Source organism: Mytilus galloprovincialis, chromosome 11 (assembly GCF_965363235.1).
Source record: "Mytilus galloprovincialis chromosome 11, xbMytGall1.hap1.1, whole genome shotgun sequence".
In the NCBI taxonomy this organism is placed as follows: domain Eukaryota; kingdom Metazoa; phylum Mollusca; class Bivalvia; order Mytilida; family Mytilidae; genus Mytilus; species Mytilus galloprovincialis.
The window spans coordinates 71,165,230-71,191,561 of NC_134848.1; the positions used below are offsets into that span (position 1 = coordinate 71,165,230).

General features: G+C 31.5%; 1 protein-coding gene across 1 annotated transcript; it reads left to right on the forward strand.

Annotated features, from left to right (window-relative positions):
* The first annotated feature begins 5,753 nt into the window (after positions 1-5,753).
* On the forward strand, positions 5,754-24,606 carry LOC143051350 (von Willebrand factor A domain-containing protein 7-like). The gene is made up of 19 exons (XM_076224287.1): positions 5,754-5,861; positions 6,179-6,352; positions 9,853-9,925; positions 10,751-10,842; positions 11,556-11,747; positions 11,905-12,123; positions 12,491-12,610; positions 12,986-13,156; positions 13,985-14,103; positions 15,365-15,524; positions 16,808-16,878; positions 17,298-17,448; positions 18,063-18,229; positions 18,366-18,477; positions 18,846-19,041; positions 19,600-19,669; positions 21,283-21,488; positions 22,412-22,541; positions 24,367-24,606. Exons 2-19 carry the CDS (start codon positions 6,262-6,264, stop codon positions 24,571-24,573), a joined length of 2,547 nt encoding a protein of 848 aa, XP_076080402.1. The 5' UTR covers positions 5,754-5,861; positions 6,179-6,261; the 3' UTR covers positions 24,574-24,606.
* Positions 24,607-26,332: the final 1,726 nt, after the last annotated feature.

Genomic DNA, 26,332 nt, shown 5'->3' on the forward strand with positions numbered 1-26,332 from the left:
GTGCGCCTATCCCAAGTCCGGAAATGCTGGCCATTGTTAATCTTGTATGCTTTTAATTTTAGTTCATTTATATGTTGAAGAGGTTAGTTTGACGTCCATGTTCACTTATCTAGTACAAATTCTTGTTTGAAAACCATCTGAAGCACGCCTCCGGGTGCGGAATTATCTCACTGTTTTGAAGACACATGGGTTGCCTTTGTCGGTTTTCTGATATTTGGTCAGGTCAGAATTCCCAATGAAAATATTTTGTAAACCAATATAACATATTTTGTAAATATCAATGTATTCTTCGAAATATAGGTTCAACAAATATCAGATTAACAAGGTAAATGACTTTTAGAATTATAACTGAAATTGCATGTTATAAGAAGATGTTTGAAATTAAACTTTTTAAAAACCAATGCAAAAAATGTTGAAGTTATCAACAATTATGAAGAAATCATGAAGAAAACTTTATACAGAATCAAAATACAAAGTATATATAGTGAGAGAACCAAATTCAATGTAGTAATGTTGAATTTATCAACAAATATGAATAAATATAAATTTTGAACTGAAATTTTCTGCAAAAAAGAAATTGAAATGAAGAAACAATCCAATCGGAACATCTGTTTGGCGCACCAAATAAACGTTCACAAATGTTCCCATATTTCAGATAGTTGTTCAAGGCAACGTTACGAAGTATAAATTGAACTTTCATTGTACATAACATTTCAAATTATTTTATTGGATTACATAAACATGATCAAAGAGCCTACTGTTTACAGTATACCTTGTATTACATTATCTTATACATCCAATTATATAATATATATGAATTTTTTTTACACACTTTTGAGTTCATGCTTCACTACGAAAATGCTGTTTTGACAACACTACAAACCATTAAAAGTCTGAAATGGCCTATATCTGTACTCGACTGTACTGATTTTTACTCGACCAGTCTGAATTCGTCTGAGATTTACTTGATAATACTCGACTGTAGTCTGAACCATACTTAAAAGTCTGAATGTGTACTTGACCAGTACTTAACCATTTTATACGAGTCTGAACCGTACTCGACCTAGTCTGAACTGTACTCGACCCTATCTTAACCATACTCGACCAAGTCTTAACAACCTAGACCTATTCTTTGTATCTATCAACTGAATTTTATCAATTTAGGAATTTGTTTTAATAAAAATGAAATTTGAACAACAACTTGAAATTAAAAATGTATTCAATACAGTATTGAAATTAAAATTTCACAATAATCAATCATAATATAACTTCAACTCAATATTAATCAACACTTACATAATGATATATATCAACTTTTAAAATATAAATAAAACAAGCTGATCAAATAATCTAAAAAAATAAATTGTGACTAATATATTCAATATTATTCAAAATGTTATTAATATTTCGGAAGTATTTTATGGTAACTGGATTATTTTCACCGTTAGCTTAAGCCTAGTATAAATTTATGGTGTCAGTTGAGTTCAGGTAATAATGCAGTGAATGTTTTTTTACTAAGATATATATAAAATAGTATATAAAACAACTTAATAAATTTAAAAAAAATGAGAGCTTAATTGTTTTGTTTTATTAAACCAAGAATTTAATATAATCATGATAATACAATTTCCATAGCATTCCTTGATAACCTTTTTAAAAAAGGAAATGTATTCCAAAGTAATTCAATTAATTTAAGTATTTTTTGTCAAATTAACATGGCATACAAACAGCACTTTAATATATTCTAATTACCTCAGTACATGTGTGTTTTACAGGTAAAAAGAAAGCCCTATTTTCTTAAATTCGTGTATTACTTATCTAGTACATACATGTCTATTCGAAAGGCCTTGTTATTTAATTTAAACAGGATGTTGCATTTTTTAATTAATGTTATTTAGAATTTAATACCTCTGACTAGATGAGATCTTATTTATGAGTTTGCCCCCAAGCAGAGGTTAAACTTTATATTTCACCACTAATCAGAAAAACAATTTATTTATTTATTTTATTTTATTCCTTTTTGATATAAGTTATATATAATATATTTTTTTTCTAAATATAATCAGAGATATTTCTTTTATAAGGTTATTTTTTTTATAAATTTTGTTAGCTATTGTTATATATGTCAGTTAAAGAGAAATTTATTTTAAAAGTTAAAAAAAATAGAGGTTTTTTGGTCTAGTATGGTTCAGACTGGTCGAGTGTTGTTCAGACCTTTGGTTAAATAAAGGCAATAGTAGCATACCGCTGTTCAAAACTCATAAATCCATGGACAAAAAACAAAATCGGGGTAACAAACTAAAACCGAGGGAAACGCATTAAATATAAGTATGGTTTAGACTGGACAAATAGGTCGAGTACATGTCGAGAATGGGTTAAGAATGTTTCAGACTGGTCGAGTAATAGTTCAGACTATTTTCAACGGCAAAGATAAGGGTCAAGTACGATTCAGTAGAGTCAAGTATGGTTCAGACTGGGGTCGAGTAATGTCAAGTAAAAGTCAGACCAATTCAGACTGGTCGAGTAAAAATCAGTGCAGTCGAGTACAGATATAGGCCATTTCAGATTTTAATGGTTTGTAGTGCAATGTAAACTGATTATGATTTGGAATCTGATCAAATCGAGCGGGGGAAGTTTTGTTCTTTTGATAATGATATATAGACAAGAGATGTGATAATTAACGTTTAATTAATAAGTACAATTCACAACATGTTGATAGCCAAAAGTTACAAACTTTAAGATTTAGACTTTGTCTATATTTAAACTAATATACATATCATGCATATACTATATGGTTTATCCCTTTAGTTTCTTGTTAAAGGTATTACACTGTATTTAATTTACAGAACCGCTGTTTCGTTCTAATCAAAGTCATTGAACTGTTTGATTGAGACGATACATTATATTGTTTAATTATTTAAATAACCTTCTTCGAATTCATGTACACGTTGTTTATTTGTTTTTAAAAGGAATAACGGATGAAGCAGAAATGCATTGACATGCCAGTATCTTAATATGTCATCAAAACTAAAACCAAAAACAATGACAAAGCTCTTCCGTGAATTTAGAACTCCCATAAGTTCGAAGTATTTTAAAATCTTTTGTATAATAATATTGTCCTCTTGGAAATGTCCCCTCACAGTTTGACGGAAACATGTCGTAATTAGATGACTTTTTTGGATGACAAATTTAATTAAATGGAATATAAGACTTGAAATAATCCAACTAAACAATAAAACCATTGATAACCCAATCAGAAACCTAGAAGGTCTCGGCACATATAAATCAATTCTAGAATATTTGTGTGCAGAAACATAACTGAGATTGACATGAAATAACTGTTAGATGGTATGTATGTCTAAATAATGTTTGTTAACTGAGTTGCACAGTTGCCTCAATATGTGTACTTACACGTTGCTTCTGTTAATTCAAAATATTAATTATATATTAGCTTTTTCTCATTGAGGATACACTATCGAAGAAGAAAAACTTACTTTTCAAATGTATCTGTAAATTAAGGATGTGTAGTGATTAATTATATTCATAAGGTCAAACACGTTATATAATTTGGTCCCACAAACATTTGCAATGACAAATCAATTATAACGAAGATGAAGAGCATAAGTTACCGAATTTGACACATTACTGTATATTTCTTCTAATGGGTAAGGTCAAAACGCCTCTATTCGCCTCCCAGGATTCTAAATAATATTAAGTGTGCCATTATATTGCACTAAATGCACATTTCGACAAATCAATGTCTACTAAGTTTTTAGTTATGCTGAATGCAAACGATTTAAGAAGGACGCGTTTCGATGCTTTAATGCTAAAAATAAGTAGGGATGTTTAGGTTATCTGTCAATATATTTCATTTTTTCTGTTAAATGCAATAAAACTGAAATAAAACAATATCCGCAAATACACATGCCGGTAACGAAGTATTGGCTACTGGGAAAATAATATTGACGGTGACAAGCAGTCCACCAGTAGAGGTATCGACAAAGTAGTAGTTAAAAAAAGTTTTACACAACGTAAAAGTGAATATATGAAGTAAAACAAGAATATAAAAACATGTAATTGATAATTTTTTCTTCTTAAGCTTTTGATATGAAATTTTAGGAAAACATCAATTCAACAATGACACTATTAAATGTAATCATCTGGCTATTACTACTTGTATATCATCCTGCGAATGGATTTCCGACAGATGCTTTAACTGGCAGTGCATATGACACTAAACATCATGCAGAAATAACAGAATCTGCCATTAGGATGGCTGTCGGTAGATTTATAACGGAAAATAATCTAACTGTAATAGATGATGATATCGTCAAGAATTTCTTTGGAGATGGTTAGTATAAATGATTTTAATATAATATTTCAATGTACAACATATATTAATTTAAACAAGAAGATGTGGTACAATTGTTAATGAGACAACTCTTTCAACAATTTAAACGAGTAAAACTAACGGCATCCCCTGGATAGATTAAGGTGGTACCCAACACTTTCACTAAAATAATTTGGCTCGTTTAATTTTCATAAAATTTTGTCAAAGTATTTACTTTGACCCTTTAACAAAACTATAAAAATTTCAAATATTTTGAACCAACCGTTTTGTCAGAAAAATTACATTGGTTATATAGCAGTTTGACAAACACCAATTTTGATCATCGAGAAGCTTAATATTCCCTTTACAACACAACGTAATTAAAACGTTCAGCTGACTTTACAGAGTTATCTCCCTGTAGTGTTAGGTACCACCTTAAGGGCTTGGTATGTAGTTGCTTGAAGCATTGTCTTTCATAACATTGAAAGTATTTTTACATATTACGTGTATTATGTCTGTTTGTTTTGTTCACGCATCGTTGTTAACACAATGAAATTTGATGCGCCTTTCATACAAGTGAGAGGTTTAGCTAGTTATCCGGTTCAATCCACCATTTTTAACTTAAAAAATACCTGTACCAAGTCAGGAATATGATAATTGTTATACGTTCGTTTTGATGTGTTTGAAATTTTGGTTTTGCCATTTGATATGGACTTTCCGTTTTGCATTTTCTTGAGTTCAGTATTTTGTGATTTTACTTTTCACTTTATTTGTTAAATCAAAATGATGTTTAAAATGTAATATTAGGTGTTTACATTGAAATTTGCAATACATCTCAGGTATCTCTTATTTTTCATTTAAAGAAGCTTCTGCGTATACTCGTGGATATTTTAATAATTTAAATTTCAAACAAAAACTAGGTTTATCATTTAAGGTCAATACACTGTTAAGGTTCATGCACTTGAACAGACAGTATGGTTATACGAATGTTATTGTTTGTGTCTTTATACTTTACTCAGATCACACTACATTTATATTTGTATGGTGAAGGTATTTCATTGCTTATACAAAAACTTATAAGTAAATAATTATTTCTAACATAAGAATATATGATAACATTTCAGCAATATATATATCAGACTTTTTCTGATTGCTGATGATAATTTGAAACTTTACGATAATCCTGTAATACAGCAAAATACAATCAATGGTCACGCTCATCAAACATCTGACAAACTAAATTCTCTTTCAAATCATTGGACAAAATTTGGGGTGCTTTGCTAATTTGCATATCGGTCATACAGCCTTGTATATATTGTACGTGTTTTGTGAGCCCTTTATCTTATACATTTAAACACAAAATTGCGTATAAATCAAACACGTTTCCATTAATGATTTTACCAAAATATTTCAGATTCAGACGGATATGAAAAATTCGTTGAAAAGCAGATCGAAATAGTTGAACATGTCCAAAACGAGGAATTGTCAAAGCAAGCTTATGTACACTGCAATTCAGAACAAATTGAATTTGGTAAGACAATATATAATGAACATGATTATATGAATAAAAAATGTATAGATTACCTGTATAAATACATGTATATATGTTTATAAATATTAAAGCATCGATTAATAATACATATTCATCTTCCATGCAAAAGGATATGTCTTTTGAACAAAGAAATGCAATACTTATGGATATCCCCTCAATGAGTTATTGATCTATTTGTTCAACCAATCTTCTAAATATTGAAGAATCTGGTATACCTTTAATCGTCCATTTGCTTTTCGATTTTTTGGTTAATATCTGCATATCTGCATATCTTTGAATGTGCATTCATCTTTCAGCTCATAACCATGTTATAAAACTAAGAGGACAAATTGAGGAACTTGCACAAAGTACGGAGCCAGATCTTTCTTTGATACGAGAAATGATTGGAAAATGTATTTACACAATACAAGCTTTTTATAGCGGGACTAACTGGGTTGAAATGAATGGGGACAGTGTTTACAAAGATTTTGGTAAGATATAGACATGCTAGATAGTAAATAGTTTAAAAAAAGAACACTAGCTACGATATATGAAAAATAAGAAATGAATATGATTTTGTTTGGTTCCTTCATTAATATAAGTAAAATGATGAAATACTAATTCGTTTTCAACCACCAATTGTGTTTAATTTTCACAAAACAAGCAGAGAAACATTGCTGATGAATTATTCGTTTTTTATTTAACCTATAACCTGAAATCAAACAGACCTTGAAAAATCCAATTGTACGGGGTCGCTATTTATTTATATTTATGTTTATGTTTATATCGGGCAATCTTCCGTCTCTGTTGGTCATCTCGAAAGTTTATTAGATTGCGTCTAGACTAAAATGCACACGGAATTCTGATATATATATAGAGAATAATACATGGCAAAATCCGTATCATATGTCGTATCATCCCGAGACATCAATATCAGCCCAAGGGCCTTTAGGCCTTCAGTTCTACCTTTGTCTTAATTGTTTCAAAGGCCTTAAAAGAACTGCTCAATTACTTATCCGAAGCACCTGGGTTACCTTACAATTTGCGTGCTCAGGGTTGTTTTAAAAATGTTTTTGTTATTATTGTATTTATTTGTGTGTTTTGTATTTTTTATAGTTGCATTTAGTTTGCCAAAAAATATGAAAACTTGACGTTCGTGACGTCACATAAAAAAACATTGACGTCATTCAAAAAATTGATCTATTTTGAGGAAATTTGTTCTTTATAAAAAAAAAAAGAAAAACTGACTATGTAAAAAAAAAAAAAAAAAAAAAAAGTAGGGGTGTGATAAAGGGTATGCGATAAAGGGTGCGCATCAAAGTTGCGCGATATGGATTAAACAGCAGGCTATTTATCAAATATGCAAAACTACTGTATTTACTACTAAACATAAGATAAATATATATATAGAACCAAAAATTTGCGAAAGCAAATTTACAGATCTAACATTGTTGGGTTGATGTTTAGACGAGTTGTATATACATTATGTACACAGCCATGTATCACCATCATTGATGGCGATCCGATGGATACATCTGTTGTAGGGTTGTCACTGACTCAGACGTACTTATGAATATAATTATTTTCTGTGACTGTATCTTACATTAATTTGTAGGATCCTTTACTATAGATAATTTAGCTGATCTGTAACAATAACATCTTCATGCCTTATATATCATGTACTGTAGTACGCCGCTAGATTAAAACTGACGTGGAAATGTAACATATGGCCACCGAAAGCTCTTTTTTTGAGAGCCCAGGTGGTCGTGTGGTCTAGCGGGACGGCTGCAGTGCAGGCGATTTGGTGTCACGATATCACAGTAGCATGGGTTCGAATCCCGGCGAGGAATGAACCAAAAATTTGCGAAAGCAAATTTACAGATCTAACATTGTTGGGTTGATGTTTAGACGAGTTGTATATACATTATGTACACAGCCATGTATCACCATCATTGATGGCGATCCGATGGATACATCTGTTGTAGGGTTGTCACTGACTCAGACGTACTTATGAATATAGTTATTTTCTGTGACTGTATCTTACATTTATTTGTAGGATCCTTTACTATAGATAATTTAGCTGATCTGTAACAATAACATCTTCATGCCTTATATATCATGTAATGTAGTACGCCGCTAGATTAAAACTGACGTGGAAAGGTAACATATGGCCACCGAAAGCTCTTTTTTTGAGAGCCCAGGTGGTCGTGTGGTCTAGCGGGACGGCTGCAGTGCAGGCGATTTGGTGTCACGATATCACAGTAGCATGGGTTCGAATCCCTGCGAGGGAAGAACCAAAAATTTGCGAAAGCAAATTTACAGATCTAACATTGTTGGGTTGATGTTTAGACGAGTTGTATATACATTATGTACACAGCCATGTATCACCATCATTGATGGCGATCCGATGGATACATCTGTTGTAGGGTTGTCACTGACTCAGACGTACTTATGAATATAATTATTTTCTGTGACTGTATCTTACATTTATTTGTAGGATCCTTTACTATAGATAATTTAGCTGATCTGTAACAATAACATCTTCATGCCTTATATATCATGTACTGTAGTACGCCGCTAGATTAAAACTGACGCGGAAAGGTAACATATGGCCACCGAAAGCTCTTTTTTTGAGAGCCCAGGTGGTCGTGTGGTCTAGCGGGACGGCTGCAGTGCAGGCGATTTGGTGTCACGATATCACAGTAGCATGGGTTCGAATCCCGGCGAGGGAAGAACCAAAAATTTGCGAAAGCAAATTTACAGATCTAACATTGTTGGGTTGATGTTTAGACGAGTTGTATATACATTATGTACACAGCCATGTATCACCATCATTGATGGCGATCCGATGGATACATCTGTTGTAGGGTTGTCACTGACTCAGACGTACTTATGAATATAATTATTTTCTGTGACTGTATCTTACATTAATTTGTAGGATCCTTTACTATAAATAATTTAGCTGATCTGTAACAATAACATCTTCATGCCTTATATATCATGTACTGTAGTACGCCGCTAGATTAAAACTGACGTGGAAAGGTAACATATGGCCACCGAAAGCTCTTTTTTTGAGAGCCCAGGTGGTCGTGTGGTCTAGCGGGACGGCTGCAGTGCAGGCGATTTGGTGTCACGATATCACAGTAGCATGGGTTCGAATCCCGGCGAGGGAAGAACCAAAAATTTGCGAAAGCAAATTTACAGATCTAACATTGTTGGGTTGATGTTTAGACGAGTTGTATATACATTATGTACACAGCCATGTATCACCATCATTGATGGCGATCCGATGGATACATCTGTTGTAGGGTTGTCACTGACTCAGACGTACTTATGAATATAATTATTTTCTGTGACTGTATCTTACATTAATTTGTAGGATCCTTTACTATAGATAATTTAGCTGATCTGTAACAATAACATCTTCATGCCTTATATATCATGTACTGTAGTACGCCGCTAGATTAAAACTGACGTGGAAAGGTAACATATGGCCACCGAAAGCTCTTTTTTTGAGAGCCCAGGTGGTCGTGTGGTCTAGCGGGACGGCTGCAGTGCAGGCGATTTGGTGTCACGATATCACAGTAGCATGGGTTCGAATCCCGGCGAGGGAAGAACCAAAAATTTGCGAAAGCAAATTTACAGATCTAACATTGTTGGGTTGATGTTTAGACGAGTTATATATATATATATTACACTCTTTATACTTCAACTTCGATGAAGAGTTGTCTCATTCAAACCACATCTTCTTATTAACGTTTTACGTTTATATACACCAATATGTAAACAAATCATTTTTGCCGGTTCTCCGTAGAACCCTTTTTACTTAAAGAATACAACAGAAATATTTGAAAACATTATTCAATAGATAGAATGCCAATACTCAAACACAATAAATAAACAACGTATCCCAATCATAAACGTATATTTATATAATATCTACCGACGAACAAATTGGTGTTTGTGTTGATGATTCTTTTCTGTGGAGCAGGTGTACCAAATAAAACATTAATGGCTATTGCTGGTGCGACGGTGGACACTTGCCAAAATTGTGACAATTCTGGGTACGTAGAATTATCTTATAAATTCTTTTCAAGTGTTTACACGTGCATGATTTGTACATATTCATTCGTACTTGTGCCAAATAATGTTAAAAAAATAACTGAAAAGAAAAAGCAGCATATTTAGCATCCCGTCAACTTATCCCCTATTACTGAAAAGATACCACCCACGCTGTGCTACAAGGATTTGAAATCATTCTATTTTGGTTTAAAACATTTGTCAATGTAGTCCAAATTTCCTTTCAGTGCAAAATCATGATCGATGCATATTTTGTATTCAACTTATTTAAAAGAAAGTACAAAATGAAACAAGCTACTAGTATATACATTCAAACACTGCAATAAGCGTGGTACCATGTTACACCACTTGATACGGTAACTTTTAAAATCTAAATTGCAAAGCTTCGGGAAAATTTGACGTTATAACTAATTTTCGAACAATCATTTTCCGAGAACAAATTTTCACTAGAGAAAAGAAATAGTTTTCTCTCTCACGCCGATCAAGAAATGAGAAAAAAGCACAAAAATTATGAAAAACGGAAAATAACATTCACTTAGTTAATCCTAAAATTATGAATTGTGTGTTGTCAAGTATTATAGTAAGGGATGTCATTAATATTGTATTTAAACGTCAACGACACAGAAAAGTTGAAATGTTTTGTCAATCAAATAACGGAATCGTATGCTACTTAGGTATTCTTTAATCATTGGGAAATAATGGATATGATGAATGAATTCATGATAAAAAAATCGAAAACGGATCTAAACAGATTAAAAGCAAATCAACTATACCTTCATAACTTAAGAATACATGTTGGTTTTCTTTAGCGAAGAGGTGAATTCCTGTGAAAATAATTTATTGGTGCATGATATGTTAACTAGTGGATACAAGACAGGGCAGGATGTTCAACCTCCATATAGTATGTATATACAAAACAGTAATAGCGTAATTAGTGTATTTTAGTTGTAGGGATATACAAGTAATCGACCACGTCCACTCTGTGTTTTTGTTGTATGTATTTCTATTTGTATCCATCTGATTAGTCATTTTAGGGCCTTTTATAACTGACTACGCAGTATGGGATTAGCTCATTGTTGTAGATCATGCAATGACCTATTGTGTTAATTTATGTGTCATTTGGTCTCTTGTTGAGAGTTGTCTCATTGACAATCATTTCAATTCTTCTTATTTATATAAACGTTCGTTACAAATTTGCGTGAACGAGTTTATTTTATAACCATCATTACTACCTACAATGTAGTGCACCGTTATATTTAAATAATAATCATGTAGACTATCTGTTGGTTTTTTAAATGTTGTTAGATTGGTTTATTTTTTTATCTCTGTCTATCGAACAGACCTTATTATATAATTGCTCCATTAAAACTCTTACCCTGCTGATGGCATATAATTTTTTTAATGAAACAATGCTATTCTCTTTAAAGGTTAGAAATTTTATTTATAAGTTTTGAAAATGAACTACTGTGGATTTATTTTCGTGAGAACCATGTATATTTATTATGCAGGAAACAATTGTCTTTTCGTGTATATTTGATTTCGTAGTTTTGCCAAAGTATCCCATGAATAAAAGTAAATTAATGTTGTTTTCGTTCAAATTGAAAACTTTTGTAGAAACTAGTGGTGATATCGGAAAAGGAAAATGTGGATTTGGAGGAAGCGATGACACAGAAAATGGTTTCCGAACTGCAACTGGCGGAATAAACAAAGATAGATTAGACCCAAAGTACTCACCCCATCATCAGCTTCACTATAGCGCATATACTGCTGCAAAAAAAGCAACAGAGCTATTTCTAGTAGATCAAGGTATGTTTTATAAAAAGTTGAAATTTTAAATTAGTCAGTACCACGACATGCATAAGTACGATGTTTAAAAACTTTTTTTCAATTCTTGGTGCGTGTATAGTCGGATTTTCATATCATACATGCCATATAGATAAACAAAACAATACTTTGTTGACAGATATTGGTATCATAAACGAACTAAAGGTGGACAAATTTATACAGATATTTGGCTTGGTGAAAAGATACCAGACGTCATTTGGCTTTGTGATAGATGACACAGGCTCTATGGGACCTATTATTGCAGAAGTTCGAAAGATATGCATCGATATTGTCACCAATGTTTTGGGCACAGCTAACGCGCCATCCAATTACATCTTAGTAACTTTTAACGACCCAGGTATGTGAATTGACATTTATTATTAGTAGATAAATTCGACTTGAAACATTAAAACCGTAATACCAAAGCAAAATAGCTTATGTCTCATCGATTGAAATCGAGGAGTCACAATCTTATTCAGTAATAACTGAAAATACTCAAAGCGACTCATTGCCTAGTGTGTTTATGAATCTGATTTGATTAAGCCCTACAAAGGCTGCAAAAACCGTTCATGGAAACATAGAACTATTGTCTAAGTATAATCTCAATATCGTATAAGATTTTTATACTGTCAAAAACTATTTAAATTTTAAATTATATCACCAAATCGAATTATTGTGATACACATTTAACTAATTATTCTATGGTTTATCTATGTTATTCATAGAGAAGCATATGCATCGACTAACGACGGAAAATGGAGTTGAAATGATCAGTGCACTTGATAATATAACTGTGAACGGAGGTGGTGACTGTCCAGAGTATGCTTTAAACGGACTGAAGAAAGGTAAAAGCTGATAATGATACACAAATTTTTGCGTTGCTATTATTTCGAAATTCTCTTTCGAGAGTACAGTAAAAGTATTATAAATAAAATAAACATTATCTATATTACGGCATTGAAATACGTCATGCTTCTTGTCTCTTTTAGAAAATAAATTAATCATCCCGAGTTGTGTAATCTCTTCAAGGAAAATAATACAAAAAGTGGTATCTTAATGTCGTTTCGAAACGAGTTAAATTTCTGGTTATAATAAGATGCTCATATGTATTCTAATGCTTTAAAATTGAGAATGGAAATGAGGAATATGCCAAGGAGACAACAACCCGACCAAAGAGTAGACAACAACCAATGAGTCTTAAATGCTTTAAACTTTTTTAGGTATTGAATTGTGCAAAGACAAATCTACAATATTTTTCTTTACCGATGCTCCAGCTAAAGATGCATCAGAGAACCAAACTGTCATAGATGCTGTAATCGAGAAACAAATTGATCTTCGGCTATTTCTGCAGAACTTTCTGTGCATTGGTCGGAGAAAGAGGGATACTAGTGGTAATGCTTAAAATTAATATCCATGGAGTTTTGTAACCATTCTGTAAATTTCGTATTCTTTTTGATTAATGATTTATGAATATAAGTGTGTTTTTGAATTTTAATGTTATTTCCAAATAATGGTTTTGATGTTAGTACATTATTTTGCGTTTTAAACGTTATACCCCCTTTTTATACGCCAACTAACCTGAAATGCAACACTAGCACAATGCTAAATGCATTTTTGAAACGGAGTAACATTTGTTTGATTTCTCTTTCGTGGAGACTATCAACTCATTTTGATTATTTGTATACCTCAAAAACATCACATGTTATAAAATTAATGTTAGTGACCTATTATTGTATATATATTAACTGTAAAAACTGTTCTAACCGCGAAATCTAATAAAGGATCATTGATACAATGCATAGCCTTCAACTCAATTATTAAGTACCTTTTGAAAGAGCAAACGTTTTATTTAACCATCTGAACATTTAGATATACATGTATATCAGAGAATAGAAGTATTATAACCTAAATTAAAACAATACCTGACATATATTTTTAGAGCACAGTAGAAATTAAAGATATTATGCAAATAAAGTAGGAAATGCTTGTCGATAATAATGCATCTATATTTGATCATACTTTTGCACCGTTGTAAAATAAATGTAAAAGAGAAAAATACACATTTTTAAAAGTTTTTTAAAGCCGGACATCTTTGCAATGAAGAACGAAGCTACAACTGATACATATTTTCTTGATGAATAAAATAAATCTGTATACGACTTTAACATGCATGTTTTAATAATAAGTATATGCATATCAATAAATTGATTTCACCCAAGGTCGAACAAAGCGTGATGCTGGATCAGATCCATATTCGCTAGTGGCAGAGGGTACAGGTGGAACAGTTTACCGGTTTGATACAGCAGAACTAGGTGAAATTATACGACAAATCAGTGAGGTAAGAACGGTTGATGTTATGAGAGAAAAAAAAAATATACTGAGCGTATATCATTCTTTTCTAACAATCATATAACATTTTTTTTCAATTAGGAGTAACATTGAGTAAGGGAATATATCATATAGAAAAGAGAAAAAAATATTTTGAATCGTGCAACTTATGTTTTCGAATGAAATCTAAATTAAAAAGACCGGAGAAGAAATAAGGTTACAACTAGAAATATGAAATCGTATTTAATGTGTTTATATTTGAGATACGTTACAAAAAGGCATATAAAACAACAAAACCTGATTCCATTTATGTAAAGCAATTGGTGGTTATGCTTTATATAGCCCTTAACGCAAATTCTATATAAAAAACCTTTAAGTTAATCATTACAAAGGCGTCGGTACAGTCCAACTTGCTATAATGGTCACTTAGTTTAGAGAAAAACTCTCTTGTCAGGTCAACTTCTTCTCTTCTGGCTGTAGAAATAACTTTGCATTTTGAACTTCTCTTAAATTGCCAGTTTTCTCTGGTCCCAAGAATGACATTGGTGCCTAATGCTTTCGCCATTAATTCTACGATTAAGTAAATTTGTAAATGTTCAAACTGGTTGATAGCCACCTTAGGCAAAAAGTGTTTAATAATAGTTTTAAGACAATTTGCATTCTGCGAAACGTCATCTAGAAATCCCTTAATTGACTCAAAATACATTGTTATATCAACTACAATAACTTTCTATTCTCTTTGCGATAGTAGGAAAAGAGACTTACTGAAGCAAGCACTATCACATATCTTTCATACACACAAAATAAATTCGTGAGCCAACAATTCTTACCCCCATTCCATAACCCCCCCCCACCGTACACACACACACAAATGGTTTTCTCAATGGCATTCTATAATACCTTGATAAACAACGTGGTTTTTAATCACTGTTTCCTTTTATCCCAACCTTCATTATATCGTTCACGTTATATAAATGTTTATATATCTACGGGTAATCTTGGTTCTTTTGACAAATCATATGGTTTGTAGAAACATAGACACATATCTTTTGCAAAAAATCTTTTCTAAAATCATCAACAAATTTAAATTAACAGTAATCATCGTATTGTCAAACTAGCATGAAAAATTCGAAATATTACATAGAAAATAAATATAATAAATACAAACAGTCATCTAGTTGAGGGATACTTATTTCGTTAATGACCCTTTATGGATATCTCGTTTTATTTAAAACACAATTTACATTTATTTTTATATTTCATGAATCAAGGAAATCTTTCCATCTGCAACAGCGATTGTGGACATGTTTGAGATCTATTCAGATGACGACGATTATGTGATGTTTCCAGTCGACAATATGTTGAATAATGTTAAAATCACAGTGATTGGTGCTGATTCTGTAGATGATATTGATGTCGAATCTCCATTCGGTAATTTTTCATAAATTTTAAATTAACTGACATAATATCTTTTGAACATTAACGTTGCAGTACATTAAATCCAAGAACACATACCAAACAAAAAGAATCGAGACTGGTAATGTTAATGGAAGTTGATAGCTCGTCTTTGTGAATGACTGATCGTTCTTTACTAATTTTAAGTTATGAGTTTAGAGTCCATGTAAATTGTTAGATTCACATATATTGGTGAACAAAGTTGAGAACCAAAACGAGGCAGATGCAATACCCATATCGCACAGATGGCTATAAAAGACCAGAATACACAATGGAAAACAATTGTAAAGGATTGATTTACGTACAAATAAATTGAAGTACAACTGCAAACGATACCCGAGGAATTATGAAAAAATAAAATTCAGAAAAAAAAAGTATTAGGTTAATCATTTTAAAATGAATAAATTTTTCCTTACCCACAAACTTCCTGTGTTGTACATAGACTCCTCCCAGATAAGCGGCTACGTTCATGTCGTACGTACACATGGTGACTTTTGTACCAAGGGCGACAACTACTAATCTTAACACAGGGATATCCTTACCATTGTCTACTTGGGATATATTTATATCAACCTACAAAATTTAATCTTACATTCAATTATACCTTCAAACATTTATTGACAGTGTGATAAATAAGTTTCCATTTTTTGTCAAGTTAATAAATTATTTTTGGCTTATTTTTTCAAAGATTTTGCTCATCTCACACCCTTATGGGATTTGGTTTGTGGAGAAAGTTGGAGTGCTTGGAAATAACTACACACTTTTGCAGGAAGAGTAGATAGATAATTAGGAAACAACATGGCTTACTTATTAAATTTAAAATTGAATTAAAGAAACGAAACTTCGTATCATGAAATCTTTGCATTTGCAGTCAGAACTGAATTTAAAATTGGTTTGAGAAAATAGAAACAAATGCATGATATATTTTCAAAAAAAATTAAAATAGGACCCAACAGCCAGACATGAAGTTTGTTCGAATTGTCCAAAATATGGCATCTTTTTATACCTTACATTTCATATAGGAGTTCAATGGACGTTTTCATGTGGTGTCATGGTTCGCACAATTTCCAAACTTTTTTTGTTTAACGTTTAGATGATTTAAGCATGAACGAAATTGTTACCATGTCAAAGTTATCTTAAGTTTCAGTATTTTAAAAACATGGAATGAAATGGAATTTTAAAACCTATCTCATCGCAATTATTTGTTTTGCATCCGTATAGTTTCATCAGTATATCTTTTTTTGCAATATTTGTTACAGGATCCATTTTGACAGCTGAGAATACAAGTGTGCTTTTTGAAAGCCCAGATAAAGTTGTTGTCACTGTTTTGGTAAATAAATAAATAAGTTAATTAATTCCTGTATCCGCAGGTAATATTTTGTTGCAATGGTGGTAACTTAATTTTATAATATATGTTAACATTTAATTTTCGTAAACAAATTTCATATGTGTGTGATATATTTATGGAAATATCAGATATCTAATCTTAAAATATACCAACTGCATTTGATTCTCGGTAATAACATTTTCTTCTTTTTCTCATATTTTTTATTAGAAAAAAATCAAAGCGTTTCCATCAAAAATGATTTACGAGTTTTGAAAATGTGTAGTAAATTTTGTGTTTATGAACGGACAACGAATTAAAATGTTGAACTAAGTATATATTTTCCATAAGTTTGTGTACAAAGCAATGACAAGAATAATGTAAAAGACAAAAATCATTTTCCTTTGAATACTGATATGCTTCAGAATCCAACTGATGGCGTTTACAAGGTGATTAGAACTGGAAACAATAATTGGAGTATTAACATTACAGCCCAGACGTCAGTAGATTTTCACTATGCAATTACGGAGGAGTCAGATGATGGAAACTTATATAAATTAGGAAATCCAATTATAGGTATGGCAAGATGAGTATGATACTGCTGTGTTAATGTAGCATTAAAATAACATTATTGAGTTTACGGTCAACACCAGATCATTGTCATACGTAAAATGTGTATTTCTAACGAGTTTTTATCATCCTATATGTTAACATGCATGTGTACAACGTGATATTAAACTCAATATATTATTCGTCAAACGGTTAACAACAATACAAACCTTTCCAACATGAGTTAAATAATGGATGGTGAAACTCACAGTCCAACAAAACGGATACTGATACATTCGATAATGGAGATTTTTCAATGCGCTGTACCTTTTATTACGAACACAGGACTAAACCATATACATTTTTGAACACCATCGTCACACAAACAATCTTACAAAATAATAATCGATTAAAACATTGAAATGTTCCAAACGATTATTTTTTTTTTAATTGAGTATATGTCATCATTTAATAAACTAAAATCGATATATTTTCAAACAAAACTAATACACATTTAGATGAAATAACTGGCGGATGACAAAATGCTTCCTTTTGAAATATACACTTAACAAAAGACCAATATTTTTGTTTATCAATTTATTTGCAATTATGCATTAAGACATCAATAACGCTTTTTGCAGGCGAAAGATACACATTATTGTTCACTGTGTATAACCTACCTGTTGGAATGAACGTATCAGCTTTGCGTTTGAAAACAAGTAATGCAACAACAAACTACCTCAATTTAGTACAGTTAGCTGGGGACTTTGACTCGACATATTTTGTGTCAACAACTTTGACATCAGACGTAAGTACTGAATAATATATAAATTGAAATATGTAGTCTATTTCACATAGCTTGGGTTAATCATACAACATCAACCATTTTTTTTATATTCAAAATGGAATGGTATCATTATTGAAAACCATTTTTTTTTTTACAGCAATATGAAGTCAGTATTTATGGAACAGATAGCAGTGGACACACCTGGATGAGGACATCTTCTTATTACATATATCCAGCGACTATAAGACTCACTTCGAATTCCATTACAGGTTCGTTAACCATGTATTAAAAGTAAAACCACAAACATATCAAAATCCGGGTAATATTCAAAAGGAAAGTCTCTAAACAAATGGTAACATCAAAAGCTCAAACACATCTGTCATATTCCTGACTTGTACAGCATCTATACCATTCTTAACTGCTCTTACGCTAATAGTGTATGTACATTCATGTAAGCATTTATATAATTATTTTTAGCGAAATGAACGAGCGAAACACATAGCTAGCAATCGTGTCGAGCGTCTTATATCATTACGTAGAAAACCAGACACTCTGTTTGATATTCTATGTGCATTCACTATCTATAAAAAAAGTAATTACAAATATTGACTGGTTTTGTATTATGCACTCTTTTCAGATCTATATAAGAACACTGTTGGTAACGTATCCTACACTGTAGAAAATAGAGGATCAGAGAACGAAACTTTTGTTATTGATGTAACAGATAACAGAGGTTTACTGACCGGCCAGACAAGTTTTACGCAGTTGATTAGTAGCAATGGTTCTACCGAAATAATATTTCAAATAACTGGTTCAAGTCTTTATACTACAGTGTAAGATTTATTGTAGAGTATCATTTAATTACTGGAGAGTTAACATTACATAGTGTTAACGTTTTTTAACAATTTTCTCAAACATTTGCATAATCTTTCTGATTTTTTGGTTCATCATGAAGGTTATTTGCAGATAATTATATACTTATTATACATTATCGGTAATGTTGATTGATTCTATACATGTAACAATCGATTAAAACATAAAATGTAAGTTATGACAGTCTTATGACAGTCTTGCACATTAATTATTTCATCAGTTTGTTAGGTTGCATAATATTTTTATTTGGACAAATATGCACATGTATCAATTGCTCTTATAGAGTAACTGTTATGTGTATAAATGTTAGGATAGGGTATTATAGAAGAGCAGGAAAGAGTGATTTACTATACATTTAATATAAACAAATAGTTATATAGATGAACAGAAAGAGGTGTAAGGGCAAACACAATAAAAATAAATATTTTTAACAAAGAAAAGAGTTCATACCAATAATAGTTTTGTTCCTCTAATCATAACTGCATGTAATAATGATTTCCGTTTGTTTTTATTGTCAGGACGTACAAAATTACAGTTCGAAAACAGGGAGCAGTTAATGCAATTGTGTACGACAGTCAAACAATATATGTACGTATTATATTTCTTATTCGAAACTAATGTTAAAGTTATTTGGAAGCAAATTTGATCACACGTGTGTTGTCTTGTGTGTAATGTACAGTTTATTATTGGTTATGCACATACACAGCTATTGTCATTACAAATGGGAAAACAAATACATATTATGTGAGAGTTTCAAGTAGCCGTGGGAGGAAAAAAATTATTTCAAGTTGCTGAATATATTAACCATGTTAACATTATCTTTGACGTCATGCTGAATTTACCATCTTGTTGTTCAAGCCAGTCAAAATATAAACGTGTATTCTTACTTCTTATTGGATGAATCATCCGGATTCAACTGAATTTCAATCCGCGTTTTACAAGTTTGGTCGTCCCTCTGGATCCTGCTATACATGCTTGAATCGACTTCAAAGGCATGGTCAGTAGTTAAGGACTTATGGAAATAATCATATCAAAACGTCTATTACTTATACTATCATTATAGAATATTTGATAGATTGCATTAAATATTTTTGTTATAAAAACTGAGAAAATGAGATAATGTAACGATGAATTAATTAATATAAGACACACGTGACTTCAGTGATTATTCAAGACTTTAAATCTCTAGTTGTTGCTTGATTGATTAGTATTTAAGGTCACTTCCAGCACTTTAGTGCTATTTAGTTTTCTTCACTTTTTGTTGGTGGAGGAAAATAAACTCATCATAGATACCATAACTAAATTCATATATACGCCAGACGCGCGTTTCGTCTACAAAAGACTCATCAGTGACGCTCGAATAAAAAAAAGTTTTTAAAAAACCAAATAAAGTACGAAGTTGAAGAGCATTGAGATCCAAAATTCCTAAAAGTGTTGCCAAACACAGCTAGAGTAATCTATTCCTGAGAACCCAGAGTTCCATTGAACCTCGATTTGAGTCAACCGTATATCCGGCGTTCGGGATTCGATCTGACAACCTCGGTGTTGACCGGCAAGTAATACGGCAAATCGAAAACTTAGACCTCCCGAACACCAAAGCTCCTTGTGTTGTAAATCTTTGCATTCCCTATTCTCATTATTCTGGGTGAAAAACATTTCGTTAATGATACAATTTGTGGGCACGTTATTGTTATGTTTAGTATTGTCTACTCCTTTGATAGGTTCGTGTTAATTTCAAAGATACTGTAGTTTATTTGTCGTCGTATTACATCACTGGTTATTAACTAAATAAACGATAGAGAATAAAAAAAATAGCTTAACTTTTGCCGTTAAAAGAATTTGAAAATGAATGGTATCTTCTTCTTTCATTAAAAAAATAACTTCTTTGTTTCATCCTTTGCTTTACGCAAACAAATATACAACACTAGATTAAAATTGAGCCCCGTTGGATAAAAATGGAACTTATATCAGTGCAAATGTACATGTATAAGAATTTGGTTAATTTTGGAGCTTTTTTTTTTTAATTAAAAACTCAATTGTGAACAGTTACAGCATTTCCATTGAGATGTTTTCAACCTGGAAAAATTTGACAGATGTATGGATACTCATTTGCATAAGGTCAATTACTATCCAACGTAGCTCAATTATTTTGCTCTGTAGTTCAATGTGTAATAGTCAAGGATTTGTTTTTATCTCTCTAGATAAGTCCAGATATTGCACCTACCTGTACAGTTGAAAAATTAGTTGGAAATTGTGATAACGTGAATACCACGTCATGTTCAGGAGTGACATGGAATGGACAGGCCACGATAACATATACAACTGAACTGTCGTCGATTTCTGGGTCAACGGGATGGACATTTGAAATTAGCAGTGAACATCCATCGCCAATAAATATCAGTGCAAGGTAATGCACATTTACAACATTAAGATTACCCGCTTTTCTGTACATTCATATTGTAAAATATTAACACTAATTTACAAAGTAAAATCACAAAAATACTGAACTCAGAGGAAAATCTAATCGGAAAGTCCATAATAACATGGCAAATCAAATGACAAAACACATCAAAAACGAATGGACAAGAACTGTCATATTCCTGACTTGGTACAGGCATTTTCAAATGTAGAAAATGGTGAATTAAACCTGGTTTTATAGCGCTAAACCTCTCACTTTGATAACAGTCTCATCAAATTCCGTTATATTTAAAAGTATGCGTGAACTAAACAGATATAATAAATAAAATAGCCCAAATATGTTAAAAGCATTTATATAATTTTTTTTAGCGAAGTGAACGAGCGCAACACCTAGCTAGCAATCGTGTCGAGCGTCTTATATCATTACGCAGAACACCAGAAACTCTGTTTGATATTTTATGTGCATTTACTATCTATTCATATCAATTTTTATGTTTATCTCTGATTTTATTACTGACTGTCGTCCTTGGAAGTACATGCATCCTGAAATGTGTATTGTATTTGTTTTACGATTTGAATATACGTTTAAGTATGTTAGAAATCAATTATGAGAATCGTTGAACAGGTATTTGACATCTTATGCCCTAGCTTTTAACCCTTTTTTCTACTTTTTGATTTTTTCTGTTATATGCATACCAAACCGATTAGTCTCTCTTATACTGTATTCAATATATCTATACATATATGTAATCTCTTCATCAAACTGACCATTTGATTACAAGGCACACATTTACTTTTGTCGATATTTTTAATTCAAATTCAAGAGATGAGGTCAATCTTTACAGCTGTATTAAATTCCTAAAGATATGCTCATTTCATTATGAAATTCTATGTTTTTAATATTTCTTTCAGTGGTGATTGCTGCACACCATCAGCATACCTAACAGTGACTGACACAAATAGTAACTTTGCCAGGTGTCATTTCTATCTCGGTAATGTACTTCCTGTAGAGATCTCCACGAAACGATTGCTGACAACAACGGTAAGGAAACGTGTTCTGTAATACACAATTTTATCTGTATTATATACTCTGCCGTTTATCTTAAGATGACACCAAGTAATCCTGCAACAAACGAAATTAGATACATATCTGACATATAAATCGACAAGGTATATTAATTGATTTAGTAAAGCGAAACGAATAAATCAAGAATATAATATTGGTACTTTTAGTCGGAAAAACATTAGCATGATTAGTTCAGAAACAAAATAATCTAAACATATTGATAGGTCATGTGCTCCTTTTCGAGATGTTTGATTTTTTGGATATGGCGGAAAAAGGCTGACTCGGACTTTTACCGCATATTTGCATTGGTATTAATTGGGTCTCAAATCAAAAGAAAAAAATCACGAATCTGCTTTAATATTGGCAAATGACCTTTTATTAGCTATTAAGTCTTATGTAAAAAGATACATTGGTGTTATAGGGCAACATATTTTACCTTCCGCCTTTTACCGGCAGACAATTTTTTTTTCAAACAATTATATTATTGATAATTGCATAATGATAACATTGTTTGGTCACTTTCATTAAAAGGGGGAACATTATAACGTGATTGTGACCTAAAAACATAAAATTTCATATACGTTTGGATTTGTTTTATCCTCGATACGTTATGCGCAAGTTTAAAAAAAAAAACATTTTCTAGACAAATTATATTAAGCATTTAAATGTGAATTTTATATGCGACTTATCACTTAGAAAGATTCATCGCTACATGTTGTGCTGTCTAATCTGATATGGAAATCGTACGCCCAATATTTGTTCAGGTGTCGTTATGTATACAAATTAAACCGAACTATTGCAACCGAACTATTGCAATAAATGAAAAACATCTAATAAACACTTCCCAAAATAAAGACTTGAAACATAAAAAATAATTATTACAATGTTCCACTAAAATATTGGTTGATTGTTGATTGCCTGATCTCGTTGTAAGAGTAAGTTATATAGAAAACAAAGCAGTATGGTATACGACATGGCATATAAAGGTCACCAATCAGTACCTTTTGAAAACCTTTAAAAATTACAAGGTTGGTTGTAAATGAAAATATCGAAGTTTTTTAACGATCAGCAATAGACTCAAACTATATAAGACAGACTATTCATAACCAAAGAGGTTCCATACTTTTTACAAACGAAAGTAAAAAAATACCAAAGGTACAAAAAAAACTTAAAGTCGAAAATGATTGACAAGTAAAAAAAAATTACTTACAACAGTATACCACACACAACTTATAACACTAAAAACTCTGCAACACGAGTCCTATCAAAAACCCGGGTTGACCCACAGATGCTTATGAAGGATACCGCTTTACATGTGACATTTGTCGTGTTGCTCTTGAAGTTCCTTACTCCGTGAAACGTTTTATTCGGTTTGTATTATTCGAATAAACTGTAACGGATTGTGGTTACAACAACTGGAAACTACCCGTCGACATATCAGAAGCAGATATTCCATAACAGTTAACCAACTCATTTATTTGTTCAACATGTATGACTCAACCTTACCTTTGGAACTTTTGGTTTAAAAGCTTCCTTCTGAGAACGCACCCCTTTTAAGACAGGTTACAGAAATGCAAGCCCTTATTAGTTCACAATGATAAACACATTGAAACTAATGGGATTTCGCATTAGTTTTATTGCATGTTTCATTTTGATTGTTAATCTGTAGGGTAGGCTTTTAATTTAAACAAAAACATGGAAACTTTCAATGAAATATGCAAGTCTCATTGTTGATATGTTATTGTGCTTACAGTACATCTTTTAAACATTATACTTACATCCTAGATACTTTTTCTTTTAGGAACAGATTGCTATAGGAGTTATTGGTGGAATTATTGGCGCTTGTTTATTTGCATCGTTGGTATCTGGAATACTTATATATCGAAAAGCTATCAAACCAAAACTGGGAGCCAGTAAAATCAACACTCTCAAATCAAACAGTTATCCACATCAAGAGAAATGTGATTCAAAGGAACAATTTAACAATGTTTCTGTTAATTTAAATTGAGTTTCACAAACATTTATTTATTTCCTACAAGACTACGTTAACTTACCTAACATGAATAGACACACAGTGACATCGTTGTGTTTTGTTGTACCAATTCAATTTGCCTTAAACCTATTCGTAGTCACTGAATAATTTATTAACTATTTGCATTTTTAAAAAAGTAAACCTTTGATGTTTGCAAGTTTTTTTTCAGAATCCGTCCAATAAATGTGTATATAATACTTGAGACTATAAAATGGGTGCGGGATTTTTATCAAATTAATTTAAACAATTGTTTTTTTTGTTCTGTTTACTGAGTCATTAGGCAAATACGTTTTACCATTGATTTTTTGCAGAGTAGGCGACACTTTCAAAAAAGGGTTGTTGTCGTTTGTTTATGTGTTACATATTTGTTTTTCGTTAATTTTTTTACATAAATAAGGCCATTAGTTTTCTCGTTTGAATTGTTTTACATTGTCTTATCGGGGCTTATTATAGCTGACTATGCGGTATGGGGTTTGCTCATTGTTGAAGGCCGTACGGTGACCTATAGTTGTTAATGTCTGTGTCATTTTGGTCTTTTGTGGAAAGTTGTCTCATTGCCAATCATAGGACATCTTCATTTTTATATTAAATATATTACCCTTCAACTGTCAGTCCTTATCGTCTTAATGCTAATTGTAAAGAGAGATCACTGTATTTTGTTTTAAGATTTAATACACGATTGTAGCTTCTAAATTGGATCGTATCTATACCACAAGGTCACAAATTTAGCAACAATAAATTATGTAAACCAACATTTATTTCAAGAACTTTCAACCTATTAGATTAAAAAAGCATGTTCAAATCTAAGCAGTGCTCTGTGGAGTTATTGGCTTTAAACATTCGTTTTCTATTGACACGATTTGTGTCATGTATCGTTCTCTGATAAAAGTTAGTATCATTAACTTTTAAAGACTTATGTTATAACTTTTTAAGAACTTAAAAAGTTTCTAAAATATTTTTACAACCTTAAACTACTGTTTACGATGTTAATTATAGTTAAACACATGTTAAACATTAGCTGTGTAGATGTTTGATATCAATCGATTACTGGGTAAATTTTGCATACTTAGCTTCCTTGTAACTGAGGATTTACAAAGGGCATAACGTAAAGTGTCGTTTACACAGGTCATTCTATTATAAGCTTTAGACTTATTAATACTAACTTTTTTTAACACTTTGTTTAGAATTTAGATACCAACTTGCTGTTTTCTTGAATTAAATTTGTATATATAAATTATGTACATATTTGCATGTTTGTAGTTCAGATATTCTATCCATCTTTTTTGTAAATCTTTGTCCTGTATAATGATGTAGGATTGTGTAATTTTGTATTAATATTATATCATGTAAAATCGTATCGAATATAAATTACAATAAAATATTAGTCGGAATCTGTTTAATGCGACTGTCATACCAGTGAGAGGTTAAGCTAGATTTAAAACCAGGTTTAATCCAATACCATCTACATCAGAAAATGTCTGTACCAAGCCAGGAATATTAAAGTTGTTATCTATTCGTTTAATGTGTTTCAGCTTTTGATTTTGTAATTTGATAAAAGGTTTTCAGTTTTCGGTTTAAATTTTCCTCGGACATGTGGGATAACGGTATTTTAAAGATGCAAATTTTTACGTGTGTTTTTCCAAATTTGTTTTCATCTTGAGTGATAGTAAATAAAATTGTTTTAGTCAATCTCGGTTTTGATACTAGTTTAGATTCTGTCCTGTTCTTCAAACAT

Excerpts from the sequence above, each read along its gene's own strand:
- LOC143051350 (XM_076224287.1), top strand. The coding sequence starts at position 6,262 with ATGATTGGAAAATGTATTTACACAATACAAGCTTTTTATAGCGGGACT. Across the intron at positions 12,611-12,985 it reads TTTAAACGGACTGAAGAAAG|GTATTGAATTGTGCAAAGAC; the intron begins GTAAAAGCTGAT and ends AAACTTTTTTAG. Across the intron at positions 16,879-17,297 it reads AAGTTGTTGTCACTGTTTTG|AATCCAACTGATGGCGTTTA; the intron begins GTAAATAAATAA and ends GATATGCTTCAG.